The following is a 20310-nucleotide window of genomic DNA, read 5'->3' as shown; positions in this document are numbered from 1 at the left end:
CCAATACTCACATTGAAAGTAAGTAGTTTGCACACCCAACCAACCAACCAACCACTAGACACTGTCTGACTTAATAGAAAAATAACACTCAACTCCATGCTGTCTGCAACAAGCTCTCTTTAAATACAAGGAAACAAATTGATCAAAAGTAAAGGAAGGAAAAAGACATATCAGGTTCACATTAGTAAGGAGAGAGCTGAAATGTCTGTATCAATCAGACAGAGTAGGTTTTGGGGCAAATAAGATTACCAGGGATAAAGAGGGCCACTCTGTAATGATAAAGGAGTCAACTAATAAACACTAATATCTACTCTCTGAATAACATGATGTAAAACTTGACAGAACTGCCAGAAAAAAGAGGCAATAAACAATTAGAAAACAGAATATAAAGAGCCCTAATTACAATAGCACCAAAAGATGAAATATTTTACGAGCCTGAAAAAATACATGTAAGATCCGAATGCTGAAAGCCACAGAACGAATAATGCCAAAATGAAGACATACTATGTTCATGGACTAAAAGGTTCAACACTGCTAAGGTATCCACTCTCCCCAAATCTACATAGTAATGTAATCCCAATCAAACCCCCTGAAGGAGATTTTGTAAGTAACAAACCAATTCTAAAATTTATATGGAAAGGTACAAAAGCTAGATAGTCTAAGAACTTTAAGAAAGTAAAAACAAGATCAAAGCATTCACCCTACTTGACCCCAGAATTTATGAAGTGATGGTAATGAAGACCATATGGTACTGGGAGCAGATTCCTAATTAATGGAACAGAACAGAGTCCAGAAACAGACTCACAAATATGGTCAAATAACTTCTGACAAAGGTGCAAAAGCACTTCAAAGAATGATCAGTTTTCTCAACAAACGGAATACTTGGACATCCACATGCCAAAAAAAAATGAACCTCAGCCAAAATGAATCACAGACCTAGATGTGAGATGTAAAACTATAAAACCATAAAACTTTTAGGAAAAAAATCTTTTTTAAGCTCAGGTCAGGCAAAGACTTCTCAATATGAAACCGAAAAAAGCAGGGTCCATAAAAACAAATCACAAGTTAGACTTCACCTGATCTAAAACTCTGTAAAAGACATTCTCAGAATAAGTCCATCAGAGAAAGACAATTATCATAGGATATCTGATGTGAGGAATTTGAGTGGGAGGGTGGGGGGCCGTGGGGGTGGGAAAAATGAAACAAGATGGGACTGGGGAGGGAGACAAACCATAAGAGACTCTTAATCCCAGGAAACAGACTGAGGGTTGCTGGGCGGTAGGAGGGATGGGGTGGCTGGGTGATGGACATTGGGGGGAGTATGTGCTATGATGAGTGCTGTGAAATGTGTAAATAAGACTGATGATTTACAGGCCTGAACCCCTGGGGCAAATAATACATTATATGTCAATAATTAAAAACAAAAAAAGACCCTCTCAAAATAAAAAGACAAGCCAGATGGGGAGAAAACATTTACAAATCACCTAACTGGCAAAGTTTTGTATCTAGAACATGTAAAGAAGTCTCAAGCTCAATAATAAGAAAACAAAAAACCCAATGAAAACATTGGCAAGTGATTTGAATAGACATGCCACCAAGGAAGACCTACAAATGACAACCACAAGAAAAAGTGCTCAGCATCATTAGTCATTAGGGAAATGCAAATCAGAACCAAAACGAGAGGGGCACCTGGCTGGCTCAGTCAGTGGAACATGAGACTCTTGATCCCAGGGTTGTGGGTTTGAGCCCTATGCTGGATATAGAGATTAGTTAAAAATAAAACCATTTATTATTTTTAAAAACATTTTTAAAAAAAGATTTTATTTATTTGACAGGCAGAGATCACAAGTAGGCAGAGAAGCAGGCAGAGAGAGAGGAGGAAGCAGGCTCCCTGCTGAGCAGAGAGCCCGATGCGGGGCTCGATTCCAGGACCCTTCAATCATGACCTGAGCTGAAGGCAGAGGCCTTAACCCACTGAGCCACCCAGGAGCCTCCCAAATAAAATCATTAAAAAAAAAAAAGATTTATTTATTTGGGTGGGGGAGAGAAAGAGAGAGAGAAGAGGGGGCAGGGGCAGAGGGAGAGGGAAAGAGAGTCTGAAGCAGACTCCATTCGGAGCACAGAGTCCAAAGCTGGGCTTGATCTCACGACCTGAGCCGAAACCAAGAGTTGGATGCTCAACTGACTATGCCACCCGGGCACCCCCAAAACAAAATCCTTAAAAGAAAAAATGCCAAGCTGAGATAAAGGAGCTGACGACCCTAAATGCTGACAACGGTGCGTCACAGCCTGCTGGGGGGTGCAGACAGCACACAGCTGCTTCGGAAAGCAGTTCGGAGAGTTAAACATAAAAGACGTGACCCACGAGTTCTGCCTTCCCCAGGCAAATGAAAACCTTTGTTCCAAACTTTGTTCCAAAACCTTGTTCCAAACTTGTACACGAAGATTTACAGCAGTTTTACTGCCCCAGATGGGAGCCTACCTTCAGCAGGGGATGGGCAAACTGGGGTACATCAACCTTGTGAGGCACTACTGGATGGTTCCAAGGGATAGGCTGCTGGTGGATCTCAAACCCACCATGCACAATGAAGGAAGCCGGACCCCAAAGGCTGCATGTCACGTGAGCCCATCTACATGACCCTCTGGAGAAGGCAACGTGATAGACTGGGACAGATCCGTGGTGGCCGGGGATGACGGGGAGGAGGAGAAGCCTTGACTACAAGGGGGGAGCAAAAGTAGCTTTTTTGGAGAGGGACGGAACTGTTCTCTATTTTTGATTATGGTGATGATTGTATGATTATACATATTTACCAAATCTCAGAGAACTCTGCTGTATGTAAACTAAGAATTTAATTTTATTTTTTTAAAAGATTTTATTTATTTACTTATTTGTCAGAGAGAGGGAGTGCAAGAGGGGGAAGCAGCAGCCAGAGGGAGAAGCAGGCTCCTGGTTGAACAAGGAGCCCGATGTGGGACTCAATCCCGGGACTCTGGGATCATGACCTGAGCCGAAGGCAGATGGCCGACTGACTGAGCCACCCCGGCGTCTAGTCTCACAAATTAAGAATTAACTTTAAAACATCCTATGGAAGGGTAATTCTTGGCTGTAAGTTCGGTTCATAATGCCCTTTGTGTCTCAGTGATTTCTCCACTGTGCCCCTAGATGAAAGACAGACCCTTCCACTTGGGAGCTTTAAAAACGCGCAGGTTTTGCTGAGGTGTAACTGACCTACCGTGACTGTATTTTGAGTGTGGGTGCTAAGTGTAGGGTCTGATACATGTATGATGGGCATACGTCTGTGAAACCATCGCACAAGCAGGATAATGAACATATTCATCGCCACCCCCTCAAAGTTCTTAGAAGCCTTTTGAAGAAATAATACAAATAATACATCAGTTGGCTACAAGGGGGGTGGGTACAGGCAGGACTGGGGAGCCGGGGAGGAAGGAGAAGAATTAACTTTCACTTCCTATGCTTTTGTATTTATCTCACTTACTGAAAACAAACATGCCTTTCTTCTATAATTTAAAAACATCCAACAAAACAAAGGGAAGTTCTCCCAAAATAATTGGAACAAATCTCCAAGAAATGACTTACTGATATATAAAGTAGAAAAATCATTCTCTGGGTTTCAAAAAGCACCATATGTTTTCATCTCTTTCTAGCTCTCTGCTGATGTGCGTCTCTAACCCACATGTCTGTGACTTTGGCTAAACGAAAACAACGAAAACACACAAGGGGAATGCATGATTTAAATCCTCAGTGGAGAGAAATCTGTACACCACTTAAAGCCTCACTGGTTAATACACTATCTCCTTTATTCACAACATGTTTTCCTCTCCCATTTCCAAAATATCTTCACCCTTACAGCAAGCAGTGCTTCCCAGAACACACTGTAAATATCAGATGTAAAAACAGACAAAGGAGAGCGTCCGACGTCAACTCTGAAGTGAGCCCAAGACAATCACTCTGGGCCGTGGGCCGGACACCTCTCCCAAGGACCCCAGAATCATTGCTCTGCCCTTAACAGAAAACGCTGACTTGAACCCTAAGCATAAAAGAACAAACCTGTAAGGCACTATCCGGTCACTTACAAGCAGTACAGGTAAAAACAGTGGGGCGGATCTGTCTTCCCTGGAATCCCAGCATGCGTCCTGGCAGACCAGCACGACTGTTCACTGTATGTACAAGGCTCCGTGGGGGGGCGGTTTGAAGAAAACCTATTTACTGGTTTTTGATGATAATGTGGTACATGATCCTTATGAAAAGTAAAAATCACAAGAAATATGGTAAAATGGAAAAATCTGCATAAGCCACAGCATCCCAAAGCGGCTGCTGTTAACAGCTCACACTGTATTCCTCTGGAATATACGTTGTCTCCTGGGTGAGGGTGGGTGACGGGGTCAGGGATGATACTGTGTCTCATTCTCAGCTGTCCCCCGAACCCCGGATGCGGGCCGTTCCAGAGCCGTCCATCTGATGCAAAGTGCCTGGAGCCTCCCAGCTCCTCCTGCCTCTGATCTAACCAATTCCTTCTCTGATCCTCAGCGGGCATCACTACTACGCCTCGTTTTAATGTTTTTGTCTCTGCAGGAAGCTCCACACTGAATGGGCATCTACTGAGCTCACGGAAAGCACTGGCCAAACTTAGAAGAAGAAACGGGAAAGCGAAACCAGTCTATCCCTCCTGGGGATCTGCAGCCTAGGGAGGTCAGAGCTGCCAGTGGCTTCAGCGGGCAGTGCAGGAAGGCTGCTCGGAAGCGATTCTGAAACGTCTGCTGTGCTGAAGAACGACCTGGGGCACACGTGGGCACAGGGCAGGCAAGCAGCATTTCTGACAGGCACCCAGGGGGTGCCCATGCCGCAGCCTCTGAGCGGGGCTCTTCTGGAGAAGTGGTTCTCAAACTCGGGTCTTGGGACCCTTTGAAACTCCTAAAAATTACTGAGGACCCCAAAGAGCTTTTGCTTACGAGTCATTTCTGTTGATGTTGACTGTCTTAGAAATTAACTGGGAAACCCACCCCCATGAATCTATTAAAAAATAACAAGCCCACTGTCTCAATATAAATATATATTTATAGATATGAATATATATTATATATAAATAGAAAATGATTTTCAAAACAATTAGTAATTTCATTTTCTTTTTTTTTTTTTTTTAAAGATTTTATTTATTTATTTGACAGCGAGAGACAGTGAGAGGCGTGGGAGAGGGAGACTGAGCCACCCAGGCGACCCGTGTCAGTTATTTCGCAAGATCTCCTATCACATAGGATACAGGTGACTCTCCTGAACAACTCATGGGTTAGAGGGGTTGACCCCCTGCACCGGTCTTCTGGCTCCCCCAAAAACTTAATTACTAATTAAGCCAATTGTTGACTGGAAGCCTTACTGATAACATAAATATTGATTAACACATATTTTGTGTGCTATATGTAGAATATACTATACTCTTGAAATAAGGTAATCTGGAGAAAAGAAAATGCTAAGAAAATCTTGAGAAAATACATTCATGGTACAGTATTGTGTGTACGTGTATATACACATACATATAAAATCTGGGGCGCCTGGGTGGCTCAGTCAGTTAAGCGTCTGCCTTTGGCTCTGGTCATGATTCCAGGGTCCTGGGATCAAGCCCCGCATCAGGCTGGACCTTCTTGGTTCAAACCTGTGTGGTTCAGAGGTCAACTGCACTTCCTAAAACAAATAAAAATTTAGGGAGAAGAGTGGCATTTTTTCCATTTTTGCTAATCTCTTTACTATCTGGCTTAATAGAAAAGAGCCGATTCCCATGTCTGCTTCTACATTCTGAGTGCTGGTTTGGTTCAAATACAGGAGGAAAACAATGTACTGTATGGTGACTAACACAACATAATTAAAAAAAAAAAAGAATGACAGAAAAGAGAAGAAAAAATGTCTTTTAGAGTTTGTAGTTGGAAAAGGGAGGAGTAATCAACAGCCCGTTTGGATAACATGGGCTTCTATGGTACTACATCCAAACTTGACCAACGGTGGTCTTTCTTATCAAGGAGGGGTCTCTGTGTCAAGATCCAATGGGGTGTCTTGCATTCTGAATGGCTCTCGGGCCCACAAATGATTATGGAACATTATTTATTGTGCATTTGGAAAACACTGGTTCCCTGGATTATGCAGACTCCTGGTGGGGCCTCATTTCGCCTGTTGGGTTCCTACCACCACTGACCTCAGCAGGAGAGCCTGGCCCTGGGAAGCTGATGGACACAAGTTCCAAAATTCAAATTTCCAAAATTCAAATTTTCACTCCAAAACTCAAACTCTGTCATGGACAACAAACACTGTCAGCTATTTCCCTTTAAGTGACCTTCTCTTTTTATTTTCGAGAAGATGCTCGCTAACATTCCTCTGAATAACCGGTCTGGCTTCGAGTGACGTCACATCAACACAGTGTCTGTGGAAACAGTGGTTTTGCTACCAGCGTGTTGACTCTGAGAAAAATGCCAATGCCTGAAAAACAGATTAACTAGAGAATTGAATTGAAAAAACCAAACAGATGGCTGATTATATTTAAAAAATGACTGAAATGAAGAGATAATGGAGTTTATGTGATTCAGGCCTACAAGTCCCCATGCCTGGAGCTCCCCCGTGGCTACTGCTCCTTTTCATCCTTGTCTATCAGAAGTTTTTTTTTTTTTTTTTTAATTTGAAAATAAATGGGGGGTGGCGCCTGGGTGACTGGGTTAAACGTCTGCCTTTGGTTCAGGTCATGATCTCAGGGTCCTGGGATCAAGCCCCGAATCGGGCTCCCTGCTTGGTGGGAAGCCTGCTTCTCCTTTTCCCACTCTCCCTGCTAGTGCTCCCTCTCTCCCATCAAATAAATAAACACACACAGTGAAAACAGGGCCTGGCAGCCCCACTCCGGGTGAATACTCAAGAGACGTGCCCAAGGCAGCTTGGACACCAATGCTCACAGCGGCGTCACAACTGCCATGGAGTGGAAATGACCCAGATGCCCACCCACAGATGAATGGGTCCATCGAAACGTGGTACATGTCCATGCACGGAAATACTGCAGAGCAACAGAGAGAAGCAGTGACACAGGCTACGATCTGGATGAACCTTGGAAGCCTTACGCTAAGTGCAGGAAGACCACATACCCCAGAATTCTAGTTATACGGTACGTCCGGTGAGACACATCTATAGAGATGGGCAGTAGGTGAGTGGTTGCCAGAGGCTGGGGGTGACAGGTTAGGGAGCAACGGCAGTGACTATTCTTGGGTATGGGGCTTTTTAGGGGGTGAACGTGTTCTAAAAAAGAGATGTGGGGGCGCCTGGGTGGCTCAGTGGGTTAAGGCCTCTGCTTTCGGCTCAGGTCATGATCCCAGGGTCCTGATATTGAGCCCCACATCAGGCCTGCTTGTGATCTCTCTCTCTTTTAAGTAAATAAATAAAATCTTTAAAATCTTAAAAAAAAATGAGATGTGATGATGGCTGCACATTCTGTAAATATACTAAAAATCATGGGCTTGTATATTATTATTATTTTTTAAGATTTTATTTATTTATTTGACAGACAGAGATCACAAGCAGGCAGAGAAGCAGGCAGAGAGAGGGGGAAGCAGGCTCCTCACTGACCAGAAAGCCCGATGGGGGGCTCGATCCCAGAACCCCGGGATCATGACCTGAGCCGAAGGCAGAGGCTTAACCCACAGAGCCACCCAGGCGCCCCTATTATTATTATTTTTAAGATTTTATTTATTTATTTGACAGAGATCAAAAGTAGGCAAAGAGGCAGGCAGAGAGAGAGGAGGAAGCAGGCTCCCTGCTGAGCAGACAGCCCGATGTGGGGTTTGATCCCAGGATGCTGGGATCATGACCTGAGCCGAAGGCAGAGGCTTTAACCCACTGAGCCACCCAGGTGCCCCTATTATTATTTTTAAAAGATTTTATTTATTTATTTGAGAGAGAGAAGATGAGAGGGGAGAAGGTCAGAGGGAGAAGCAGACTCCCCACGGAGCTGGGAGCCCCATGCGGGACTTGATTCCCCGACTCTCGGATCATGACAGTTGCTTAACCAACTGCGCCACCCCTGGCGACCGACTCTACAAGATCTTTAACATCACTAAAAATATCAGAGAAACAAACAAGCAAATCAATGCATGTGTATTTTTGCTGGTACCCCAACAGCTGATTCTGCACACTCTTCCGATTAAAAATGGGATCTGCTCTTTTCGTTTAACTTGGGTCAACTTGGCCGCTGACTTACAAGCGGACCTCACATTCTGACCATCATTCTTCCAGTGTTTGCCATATTGCAGTGCTCAGATGTGGGCCCTCCAGAGTCTTGGATCCCGGAACGCAGCCACTGTCCTGTCTGAGCATCCACCACTACGCTGCTGCCGAAGCCACCACAAACCGTGTTCTGCGAAACATCGTGAGGTGAGCGGGACCCAGACAACGGTTAAGATCTGAATTCTACAGAAAGAAATGTTCTATGGTTGAACTTCCCTGCCCTCAGCTAAGAGTGAAAACCTCTGTGGGACAGAGAGTGAAAGTGAGCCAGAGCGAGGAAGAGCAGCGTTGCTGGTAACTGGGCTGGGGTGATGGCGCAGACAGAGACAAGTGCAAAGTTCACAGGAAGTACTGCTCCTCCGAACTCACAGAGCAGCTGTAAAATACCAAAAAGACACCATCTTTCCGTTACTACTGCTTTCTTTTCAATGGCCCCAGACCCACTTTGCTATGTACATCGATTACGGTTTTCATCTCTTACATCTAATTCATCCATTACTTCCAACTGCTCAGTGCCCCCGCCACTACATATATCAGGGTGCACCCACATCCCCGTCCCGCACACATTCCAGCTTCACTCCTTGGATCCCACCTGTGCGCCCCGCCTCTCCACCATCGCTTTCCGGACCGTGTATTTGAAATGGGTGAATTGCATGGTACCTGAGTTCTCTCTCAGGACATTTTAAAAGATTTTATTCATTTATTTGACAGAGAGAGACACAGAGAGCAGGGGGAGTGGGAGACGGAGAAGCAGGCTTCCTGCCAAGGAGGGAGCCTGATGCGGGGCTCAATCCCAGGACCCTGGGATCATGACCTGAGCTGAAGGCAGACGCTTAATGACTGAGCCACCCAGGCACCCCATGGGCATTTGTTAAAAAGAAAAAAACCATAGGACAGTCCAGTCTGACAGGCAACATATTTAAAAGAAGTAGCAGAAGGAGTATAACATCTATAGAACTTCGGATTCTCCCAAGTAAGTGGAAATGCGTGTCTTTAAAAATGCCCTGATAACACGCACACCAACCATGCAATGCTCATGGGAGCTGGCTAAGTGCTGCCTCAGGGGTTAGCAAAGTGGGGGCATCTGGAGGGAACCGCAAAGGGGTCCCCATCTCTTCAACCTGCTGCACCGGGTCCAGGCACTGCTTGGGGTGAAGGCCTTCTACAGGCCGCTCGAGTTCTGCACCTACAATCTCCCTCTCCCAGGGCCAGAAACCACTGCCATCATCCCCACTATACTCTTTCTTCTTTTTGCCTGTCCCTGTGAAAAGGAAAGCTCTAGGAGGGCAGAAGTACCATCCACTACTCTTATTTCCTCCCCTAACAAAGTTCTTGGCCCACAGCGGACGCTCACTCAATGAGGGTCTCTAAGTGTTTTAGGGGATCCTGTGCAACAATCCAAAGACCAACGTGAATTTTGGGGGAGGGGACAAAGTGAAGACAGCAGGAAGAGAACCCAGTTAGGACACAACTGTAACAGGGAGAAAGTTAACGATTATCTAACCTAAAAAAAAGTTCCAGGGCTTTTAGCATCCTGAGGAGTTTAGGTAACGTGCGCCTGCTGTGTCAACTCGAGGGCAGTGATCCGAGCAGCAGGGCGGGCCCCGGTGCAGGGCTGGCCTCTGACCCAAACCAGGCCAACCATGGCCTCATGCTCTGCAGACTCTTCCCTCCTTAACAATGGAAATACCTTCCAATCAAGTGATATAATACATAACAAACTGATGTGCTTATAAATTAAAACATATTCATAAATGGGTTTAATTTAAAGATAAAATAAATTTAATATATAATAAAGAAGCATTGAAAATAAGAGGGGAGGGGTGCCTGGGTGGCTCAGTTGTTAAGCGTCTGCCTTTGGCTCAAGTCATGATCCCAGGGTCCTGGGATCGAGCCCCAGTCAGGCTCCCTTTCCTCTCCCTCCCTCTGCCCCTGCACCTCATGCTCTCTCTCAAATAAGTAAATAAAATCTTTAAAAAAAAGGCGGGGGGGGGGGAGGGAATATATGACTCAAGGAGCAGTGATTTTTCAATCACTTTACAAGAAAATAAAGTTACATCCCTCCTCTGCACCATAAAAGAAAACAAAATTCCAGGAGGGTTATAAAATGTATTGTGAATGATAAAATTATGAAGGAGTTAGAAGTATTAGATTGTTCTTTGAGATTCTGGCATTTGGGAGGCCTTCCAAAGTAAATAAGAGCTGAAATTAAGCAGTGAAAAAAGAGAGTCTCCCATTTTTCTTAGTCTGAACGGGAAAAGCGCAGGACACTCATCACGTGGTCTGGGGAGGGGACCCACGTGGCCCTCGCAGCCTCGGCCTGGCCACACATCGGTAAATTCTCAACTCTGAGTTAACAACAAATTAAAATAATCAAGTTGATCTGAACTTCTGACACAACAGACTGTGAAAACTACAAAAAGGTACATTACTTTCAAATTCTTTACCCAAAGCAACATATGAAAGTGAGAAATAAACGTATTTCGGGTCATGAGACTAGTCAATTCTGAAACATATAGCTGAGGGGGAAAAAATCTGCAACTTAAGGAGTTCAATGAAAATCAGGATATAAAATTTTATATTAAGTAGCAAGGACTCCCCTTATAACCAGGGAGTTCTCATTTCAAAGGTGGAAAAAACACCAACAATTCCCAAAACACTCCACAGAAAATGAATTCAGGGTCCAACAGTATGAGCTCCAAATGGGATCCTGCAGCGGGTCTAGAGACAGGCTGCCGAGTAGGAGCCGGCAGAGGACTGAGCTTCGGAGCTGAATGAAACCGACCATGAACCAAGCACAGAATGACAGAGGCCGTCAGCCAATCAGGGCGGCCTGTCCTGACACTGGCATTGATTGGAGGCCGCTGGCTAGTTAGGGCGGCCTGTCCCGATACTGGCATTGACAGTGGAGGCCACCAGGCAGTCAGGGCGGCCTGTCCCAACACAAGCTTGGTCCCATCACTATTTTAACTCTGCCCCATCATTCCAATTTTCCTGCACATGTACAGGCAATGTATGTTTACTTTTAAACTATAATCGGCACCATTACATTAAAGAGGGTGTGAAAATAACTGGGAATTCCAAGGTACCTAACCCTGGGTGTTCAGGGAGTTAAAGGAGTTAACACACACAGGGCACTCGGACTGGACCCTGAAGGTACCGGTTTCTCTCACTGTCACCACTCGGACACCGGACACATTCCAAAGATTGTCATTCTTCCAGTACAAACACACGAGGACTGTTTTGAGGGGGGAGTTGTATTAGGCCCCACCAGCTCAGCTGACGCGAAGGATACCAGGGCCCTGGTGGTGAGTCAGGGCTGGGACAATCACTTACCATATGGACTACTTCTGGGTAAATGGGCTCTGTGATCACATTCCGGTTATGGGTGATATATTCTACCATTTCACTTAAAGCAGCTCGTTTTACTTCCTTCCACTTCAGGTCGCTGAGTGGATCGGAGACGAAGTCGAAGAGGACACAACACTGACGTAACTTCTGGATAAAAAGCTTCTCTTGATCGGCAGGAGGAACATCTGAAAAGCAGAAAGCAAAGGATATTGATCGCAAAGATGCTTAACCCCAAATTACTGTGAAACCCTTTTAAGCCTTCTACTATTTTTATTTTGAATTAATAGATTCAAGATGAGAGACAGGGTAGGGACGGAGAGAGGTCAAACATTCCCCAAACAGAAAAACAAAAGCAGCTCGTCACTGCTCAGCTCATATGCGTCTTAGTATATAATTTTTATACTATTTACTCTCTAAACCACATTGAGAGGACGGTTCAAGATAAGCCCTCTCAATGCATTCGTGCACTCCACAAGTATCCTCTGAGCGCCAGTTATCACAGACTAGTGCTGTGCTGGGCAAGGAGCGAGGGCCAAGCCAAAGCCCCTGTCTGGGGTGGGGTGGGGGGGCAGACCTTCCCACCAGTGACACCTGCAGGAACAGGCAAGGTGAGCTGAGTGACAGGGGAAGGGCACGTGGGTGTCCCTTGGCTCGATGGCAAACACAGAGCTAGCGGCATCGGTCTGCAAACACATGGAGTCAACACCCCAGCGTGCCACGAAACATGTTTCGTTCCTCATTCTGGGCCACGGTCAACACATAGCACGTAGGATGCCTGGTGATATTCATGAGGACAGCAGTAGAAAAACAGCACAGATAGTAAGCAACAACACTCACTTGACTCGGTGAGTGCTTGTCTGGGCCAGGGCCATACTAGAAGCTTTATCCACATTTACACATTTATTTTTCCCCCACGTAATCCTTACCACGACACAACAGAGATAAGAAACAAGTCTAGAGGGAAATCTTGGGGCTGAACAGGGAAGGAGCCCTGCACGATCTTCCAGTGCTCTGGGAAGTGTGGAAAACCACCTGCCAGTCTGACAGCTGCCCTGGCGGGGAGGAGCGGGGCGGTGACGCGAGCCCACAGGATTTAGTGATACATACACTAAAACGGGTCCAACACTGGCAAAATGTCTCCGAAGATTTGCAAACCCAGTGAACCAGTATTTTCTTTCTTTCTTTTTTTTTTTTCTTAAAGATTTTATTTATTTATTTATTTGACAGAGAGAGAGAGAGAGAGAGAGAGAGAAAGAGAAGTCACAAGTAGGCAGACAGAGACAGAGAGGGGAAGCAGGCTCCCTGCTGAGCAGAGAGCCCGACACGGGGCTCGATCCCAGGACCCTGAGATCATGACCTGAGCTGAAGGCAGAGGCTTATTAACCCACCGAGCCACCCAGGCGCCTCTGAACCAGTATTTTCAAAGTGATCAATAAATCGTGTTACAGTATCGTTCAAGGGCAAGTGAACCACTTGAGTGAAAGTCAGTCCACTGGATTTTAATGGAATAAAATGTACGGACAGCGGGTTCCAAGGTTTCACAATCCACACTGCGTGTTCCTTCAAGAAGCTGCCGTTTAAGTTCTGGTGTCACATTGAGAAAATGTCCCTAACCATCTGAAAAGGCTGTTAAGATACTCTCCTTTCCCCAAACATGCGTCTTCGTACACGTGAACCCAAACATGCGGCACCAGAGCGAATGCAGCAGCAGGCGGGAGAACCCAGACACGAGAGAGATCTGCACCAACATGAAACAACGCCGCTCTCTAAGTTTGTCTTTGTTTCGTAAAATATGGCTCTCTTCATAAAAAACATTATTTCTGTGAACATGTCATTGCCTTTTCTTTTTTTTTTTAAACGATAAGAAGTGAATCTTTCTTTCTCTCTCTCTCTCTCTCTTTTTTAAGATTTTATTTATTTGTCAGAGAGAGAGAAAGCTCACAAGCAGGGGGAGCAGCAGGTTGAGACAGAAGCAGGCTCCCCGCTGAGCAAGGAGCTCCATGTGGGACTGGATCCCTGGGCCCTGGGATCATGACATGAGCCAAAGGCAAACACTTAACCGACTGAGCCACCCAGGCGCCCCTTGGCTTATTATTCTTTATTTTAGTATATGTGCTGCCAAAGTGATAAATATAATAAAAATACACTTTATTTTTCTGCTTTAATTTGGAATAGGTTCAATATTGGAAGGTAAGCCCACATACACGAAAGCTCCTACATAATTTTTAGGAGTATGAAGGGGTCCTGAGCCCAGAGACCTGCTGTCCCCCCATCCACCTGCACCCCAGTGAGCACCCCCGTGCCCTTGGGCTTTCCTGCTTTCAGTCGCTCATGTCGTCACCCTCTTCACAGCGAGGGTCCCTCCCTGCTCAGAGTCCCTCTCCAAGGCCTGTCCGTCTGTCCTGGCTGGATGAGGCGCTGTGTTCTGAGCCAGCCGCTCAGGACCTGCTGTGGCTTGAAACACAGTCAGCGATCCTGCGTAGTATTTTTTTTGCTTCCCCACACCTGTTCCTTGAGGGCGGGGGCCAGGTGATTATGTTTCCTAGTTCTCCGCACCCCCCAATGCAAACAGCAGGCATGCAGACATTGCCACCTGAATGGACATATTTGGTGGGAAACTGTGGTTCCCACAGAAGCGGCACAGAGCAGGGCGAGGGAATCAGGAGACACTGCCCAAGGGACACTTAGGAAAGCGCAGGTTCGAACCTGATTTATCAACATTCTGAGTGCTCAGTGACCATGCAATCATTTTAAACAGTGACCATCTGTTTGGGTCCAACCTTTTCCAATGAAAAGGTTTCCTTTTCTTTCTTTCTTTCTTTCTTCTTCTTTTTTTTTTTATAGTACTTTTAAAATTTATTTGACAGAGATCACAAGTAGGCAGAAAGACAGGCAGAGAGAGAGAAGGAAGCAGGATCCCCGCTGAGCAGAGAGCCCGATGCGGGGCTCGATCCCAGGACCCTGGGATCATGACCTGAGCCAAAGGCAGAGGCTTAACCCACTGAGCCCCCCAGGCGCCCCAAGGTTTCCTTTTCTGAACTACTTCCTCGCTTGACTTCCATCCTCTCTCCACGCTACCCTTCATTCACCCTCCTGTTTGCCAGGATCACTTAATGTGCTCAGTCTGTCATCATGGCTTGTATGTTTGGACCCTACCTGCATTCTCGTGTTCTGGACTCCAGGAAGCAAAGAAGCCTGTGTTTGCCGCCAAGAGACACCTGATGACGACCGAGAGAGATGCCGGGAGCTCAGACTGCGTGCCCGAGGCCACCATGCCATTAAGTGGCGGGGCACACGTAGGACACTCTACTCTACTCTAGAGTAAGGGCATGCTGGGGTCACTTGGGGTGCTGCTACATCCCACATACATCGAAGCTCCCAAAAGCATGGTTCACTTTAACACAGTGTGAGAACGGACATTCAGAATAAAGACAGAGTTGTCACCAAAAACACTAAAACAAGTCTGCTCCAATTAAGAAAGAAGAGCAGAGGGGGCCTGGGTGGCTCAGTCGTTAAGCCTCTGCCTTTGGCTCAGGTTTTGATCCTGGGATCCTGGGATCCAGCCCTGCGCTGGGCTTCCCGCTGAGTGGGGAGTCTGCTTCCCCCTCTATGCCTCCCCCAGTGCCTGCTCAATCTCTGTTAAGTAAATAAAGGCAACAAAATTTCAACTTTTTGGAAATTGTGTCAATTCTTCCAGGGTACGAAACAGCTAAGGTGTCATGGTACTATTTTCATTTACAGTTTACCAAAAAAGTCTGTGACTATAATCTCATGAACTGTATCTTTTTGAAAACTCATTTGTTTATTTTCATAACTTCACGGTTTAAGAGTTTTAAAAACCTTTTAAATTAGCACTGCTAATCTCGAAAGAACAAGGTATGCGTCGCATGAGCTGGGCCGAACTTGACTCTCCTCCCCTGATTATCCATGTAACATGAGCAGAACATTACAAAACCAACCAGACCCCGAGGTGCTGGTACATTACATTTCTGTATTCCAAACGCAAGACCCCCGCACTCTTAGTAAGCCACCGCCCTGCATTTGACCCAAACCTTACAATTACTTTCATGAAGCAGAATAAAAAAAAATGGGCTCTGAATTCTGCCCATGAGGGACAGTGGCTTACTTTCCTTTTAAATTGCAGACAGACTACTAACACGGACAGATGTGTTTCAGAACGCGTGGAAGAAGCCTTGATCCCAACAGGGACTAACAGCTAAGCTGCACCAGGAGATAAAACTCAGTAGCAGCCTGTGGGTGCTGCCAGGAACCCCAGTGAGGGACTCTTCAACTGCGGCGGGGGGGGGGGGGGATTAAGAAGTCCACCTGCCCAGGACAAGTCCAGCCCTACACTGAAACTGCTAAGAGCAAGAGGGAAATTAAAGAGAAGATCACAGTTCTGGCAGAGGACATTCTTTATTATTACTTCTTAAGTTAAGAACTGTTACATTTTGCACACATAGTATCACAAACACCTTGGGTCTATATAAACCTTTCAGGTACCCCCCCCCGACCCCCATTCTCATGACTCTGGTTATTGTGCACTTGGGACAATTCTCAGTTATTTCACAGTAAATCTTGAAGGATACCCAGCAGCAAGATGTAGGGTCACAGCCATGCCGAACCGGGAGAGCAGCAAAGGACACCAGCCCGTGAGAAACAGCACAAACCGCGCAGGGAGACGACCGTGTCTTTCTTTTAAAAATGTACGCAGTGAAAGGAAGCCAGTCATCTGTGACAGACAGAGCCGCTCCGTGAAGGTCGCCATCCGCGCAGGGCGAACGCGCCCCATTTTAGTTTCACACGCACTCCTGGCCCCCCTGTGACAGAGGCAGCGTGCCTCCACCTGCCCCACCAGAGCAGCCACAGAGGGGGCAGAGCTCCCAGGTGCCTCCACCTTCTTCTTGTAATCCACACACAGTCTACAAGCCACACACCAGACACTGAGGCTGCTCTGGGTCCTCAGTCTGGAGACCACTGCAGGCTTTCCCCAGGGAGCCCTAAATGGCTAACCGCATTCCCAGCCAGCCTCATCAGAGTGTTTTTATAGTTTTATAGTTTTCTCTTAAAATGTGCCATATATTTTTTAGATTTATTCTTAGGTAGTTACATTCTGATGTCACTGTGAACAGTATCTTTAAAAAAGTTTAACTGCTGCTGCGACACACACACAATGATTTTGGGGACTACTTCTGTATGTAGCTACCCCTGCTTACCTCTTATGAATCCTGCCATGATTATCTGTGTATCTTTTCTGTGAATACCATCCTTTCCCTTGTAAAGACTGACGGTGCTCTTTCTCTTGCCTGAGCAAAGTGCCAGGATGTGGCGGGACCAGCTCCTTTTGCTTCTCCAAGCTCAGAGGGAAGCTCCTACCAGATCCCACGGGGCTGGACGAGTGCCAGGTGTGCGCGGACTCTGTGGGTAACATCGACCTGATGAAGAACCTGGCCTGTAGATTCAGTGCTGTCTCAACCCCTACCCCATCAGGACTTTTAGAACGGAGGTGCATGGATCTCGAATGCACAGGAAAGACCCTCTTGGAGAAGAATGGGGCAGGGGCAACCTGCTGTTCCAGAAATAAGTAGACTTACTTAAACCTTTATTAACAAAAACAGCCAAGCCACAGCGAACAGAGGTCAAGAAACAGGCATGCGCATATATGGAGCCTTGATTTACAATAGAACTGTATTCCAGAACAGCAAAGAAAAGTCAGCTTTTCCAATATAAGACACTGGGACAACCAGGTACCCAGGGACAGAGGGAAGGGAGGGAGGGAGGGAGGAACTGGATCCCATCATACGTAAAAATAAAACAGAAGCTCCTGCTGGGTTATGACTTAAGTTTGAAAGATAAAACTCTAATGCGTTAAGAAAATAATACGGAAGAGTATCTGATGTCAAGAAAGTGGAGGGTTTTATTTTTGTTTTTTGTTTTTTTGAGTATAGCCGACACAATGTGGCATTAGTTTCAGGTGTACAACAGTGGTTCAACAACTCGATACTCTATGCTGTGATCCTAAGTGTGGTCACCATCTGTCACCACGCGACACTACTTGATACTACTGATTATATTCCCTACGCCCTATCTTTGTTTCCCATGGCACGTTCATGCCATAACTGGGAGCCTGTATCTCCCATTCCCCTTTACCCATTTTTAAAAGATTTTATTTTATTTCAGAGAGAGCGAGAGAGAGAGAGAGCACGAGCATGTATGTGAGCAGGGGGAGGGGCAGAAGGAGATGGGGAGAGAATCCCAAGCAGACTCCGTTCTGAGTGTGGAGCCTGACGCGGGGCTTGGTCTCACAACCCTGAGATCATGATCTGAGCTGAAACCAAGAGTTGGAGGTGACCAGGCGCCCCTCCCCCCCCCCACCCACTTTGTCCATCTTCCCGCCCTCTCCCCTCTGGAAACCATCAGTTTGCTCTATTTACAGGTCTCAGTCTGCTTCTGGTTTTGTTCTTGAGATTCCACAGTATTTGTCTTTCTCGGACTGACTCATTTTACTTAGCATTACACCCTCTAGCTCCATCCGTGCTGCTGCAAATTGCACGATCACATCCTTTTCCCACCGAGTAACGTTCCATTGTACTTATGTGTGTACACACCACATCTCCTTCATCCGCTCATCTATCAACGCATAATCCTGGTTACTGGAAGTAATGCTGCAATGAACACAGAAACGCATTTATATCTTTTTGAATTACTGTTTTCATTTTTTGGTGTAAATACTCACCAGTGGGATACCGAATCTTAACAGTGTTCGTCTTTTTCTTTCTTTCTTTTTTTTGAAGAAGTTCCATACTGTTTTTCACAGTGACTACACCAATTTACATTTGCACCGACAGTGCACGAGGGTTCCTTTTTCTCCGCATCTGCCACCACTTGTTATTTCTTGTCTTTTTGATTCTAGCTGTTCTGACAGGTGTAAGGTGGTATCTTATTGTGGTTTTCATTTGCATTTCCCTGATGATGAGTGATGTTGAGCGTCTTTCCATGTGTCTTCTGGCCATCTGTATGTCTTTGAAAAAATGTCCATTCAGGCCCTCTGCCTATTTTGTAATCCGATTATTTGTGGCTTTTTTGATGTTGGGTTGTATAAACTCTTTATATATTTCATATATTAACCCCTTACAAGATATATAATTTGCAAGTAACTTCTTCCATTTAGTGGGTTGCTGACTGTCCTTTGCTGTGCAAAACTTTTTAATTTTGATGAAGTCAAAATTTTTGCTTTTGTTTCCCTTGCTTTAGGAGACATATCTAGAAAAAAGTTGCTACAGCCAATAACAGAACTACTGGCTATTCTCTTCTAGCAGTTTTAAGGTTTCAGATCCTACATTTAGGTCTTTAATCCATTTGAGTTTTATCTTTGTGTTCTTGCACCTAGTTGAACAGCTTTCCCAGCACCACATATCAGACAGACTATCTTTCCCCCATGGTATATTCCTTGCCTCATCATAGACGGATCACGTAAGCATGGGTTTGTTTCTGGGTGCTCCATTCTGTTCCACCGTTCTCCGGGTCTATGTTAGCCACACTGTTTTGATTACTATACCTTTGTACCATAACTTGAAATCTGGAACTGTGATGCCTCCAGCTTTGTTCTTCTTTCTCAAGACTGCTTTAGGTATTCAGGGTTTTTTGTCGTGCCCTACAAATTTTTGCAATGTTTGTTTTAGTTCTGTGAAAAATGCATTGCTATTTTGATAGTGCACTGAATCTGTAGACTGCTTTGGGTAGTATAGACATTTTAACAATATTAATACTTCTAATCCATGAATATGGTATACCTTTCTATTTATTTGGTCATCTTCAATTCCCTTCATCAATGTTTTACAGTTTTCAGAACACAGATCTTTCATGTCCTTGGTTTATTCCTAGGTATTTTTATTCTTTTTGATGCATTTTTGAATAGAATTTTTCTTAATTTCTCCTTCTTCTATAGAAATGCAACCAATTTCTGGGTATTAGTTTTGTGCAACTGATTCACTGTGCAAATTCACTGATTACTTCTAATAGTTTTTTTGGTGAGGTCTTTACCACATATAGTATTATGTCTTCTGCAAATGACATTTCATTTCTTCTAGAGGTGTCTGTCTGTTACGGCTAGAACTTCCAGTATCATGTTGAATAAAAGTGGCAAGAGTGGTCATCCATGTCTTTTAGAGGAAAAGCTACCAGTTTTTTACCATCGAGTATAATACTACCTGTGGGTTTTTTTTTACATACGGCTCTATTTTCAACTTTTTGAGGAATCTCCACACTGTTCTCCAGAATGGCAGCACCAGCCTGCATTCCCACCAACAGTGTAGGAGGTTCCCCTTTCTCCACATCCTCGCCAACAGGATTATTCAACATTCATCTGACTGGTGAATTTCAGCCATTCTGACTGGTGTGAGGTGGTATCTCATTGTGGTTTTGATGTATATTTCCCTGATGGTGAGTGATGTTCAGCACTTTTTCATGAGACTGCTGGCCATTTGGATGTCTTCTTTGCAGAAATGTCTGTTTGTTTCTTCTGCCCATTTTTTGATTGGATTATTTGTTCTTTGGATGTTGAGTTTGATAAGTTCTTTACAGATTTTGGATACTAGCCCTTTATCTGATATGTCCTTTGCGAATATCTTCTCCCATTTTGTCGGTTGTCTTTTGGTTTTGTCAACTGTTTCCTTTGCTGTGCAGAAGGT

The 20310-nt window shown here is 45.2% G+C and overlaps 1 protein-coding gene across 8 annotated transcripts in view; it reads right to left on the bottom strand.

Moving 5' to 3' along the window:
• PPP2R5C (protein phosphatase 2 regulatory subunit B'gamma) overlaps positions 1–20310 on the bottom strand; it is a 120908-nt gene that overhangs the window by 36285 nt on the left and 64313 nt on the right. For 7 of the 8 annotated variants that reach the window (XM_045073823.1, XM_045073826.1, XM_045073830.1 and 4 more), the window contains one exon: positions 11606–11805. In XM_045073823.1, coding sequence (XP_044929758.1) covers positions 11606–11805 — 200 coding nt within the window. Of the gene's footprint in view, positions 1–11605; positions 11806–16836; positions 16997–20310 lie in introns of those variants that run through there. The other variant, XM_004754692.3, reaches the window with a different exon arrangement.

Source organism: Mustela putorius, unplaced genomic scaffold (assembly GCF_011764305.1).
Source record: "Mustela putorius furo isolate JIRA1106 unplaced genomic scaffold, ASM1176430v1.1 tig00000129_pilon_pilon_pilon, whole genome shotgun sequence".
Lineage (NCBI taxonomy): Eukaryota > Metazoa > Chordata > Mammalia > Carnivora > Mustelidae > Mustela > Mustela putorius.
This window is presented reverse-complemented; position numbering and strand designations above follow the sequence as displayed.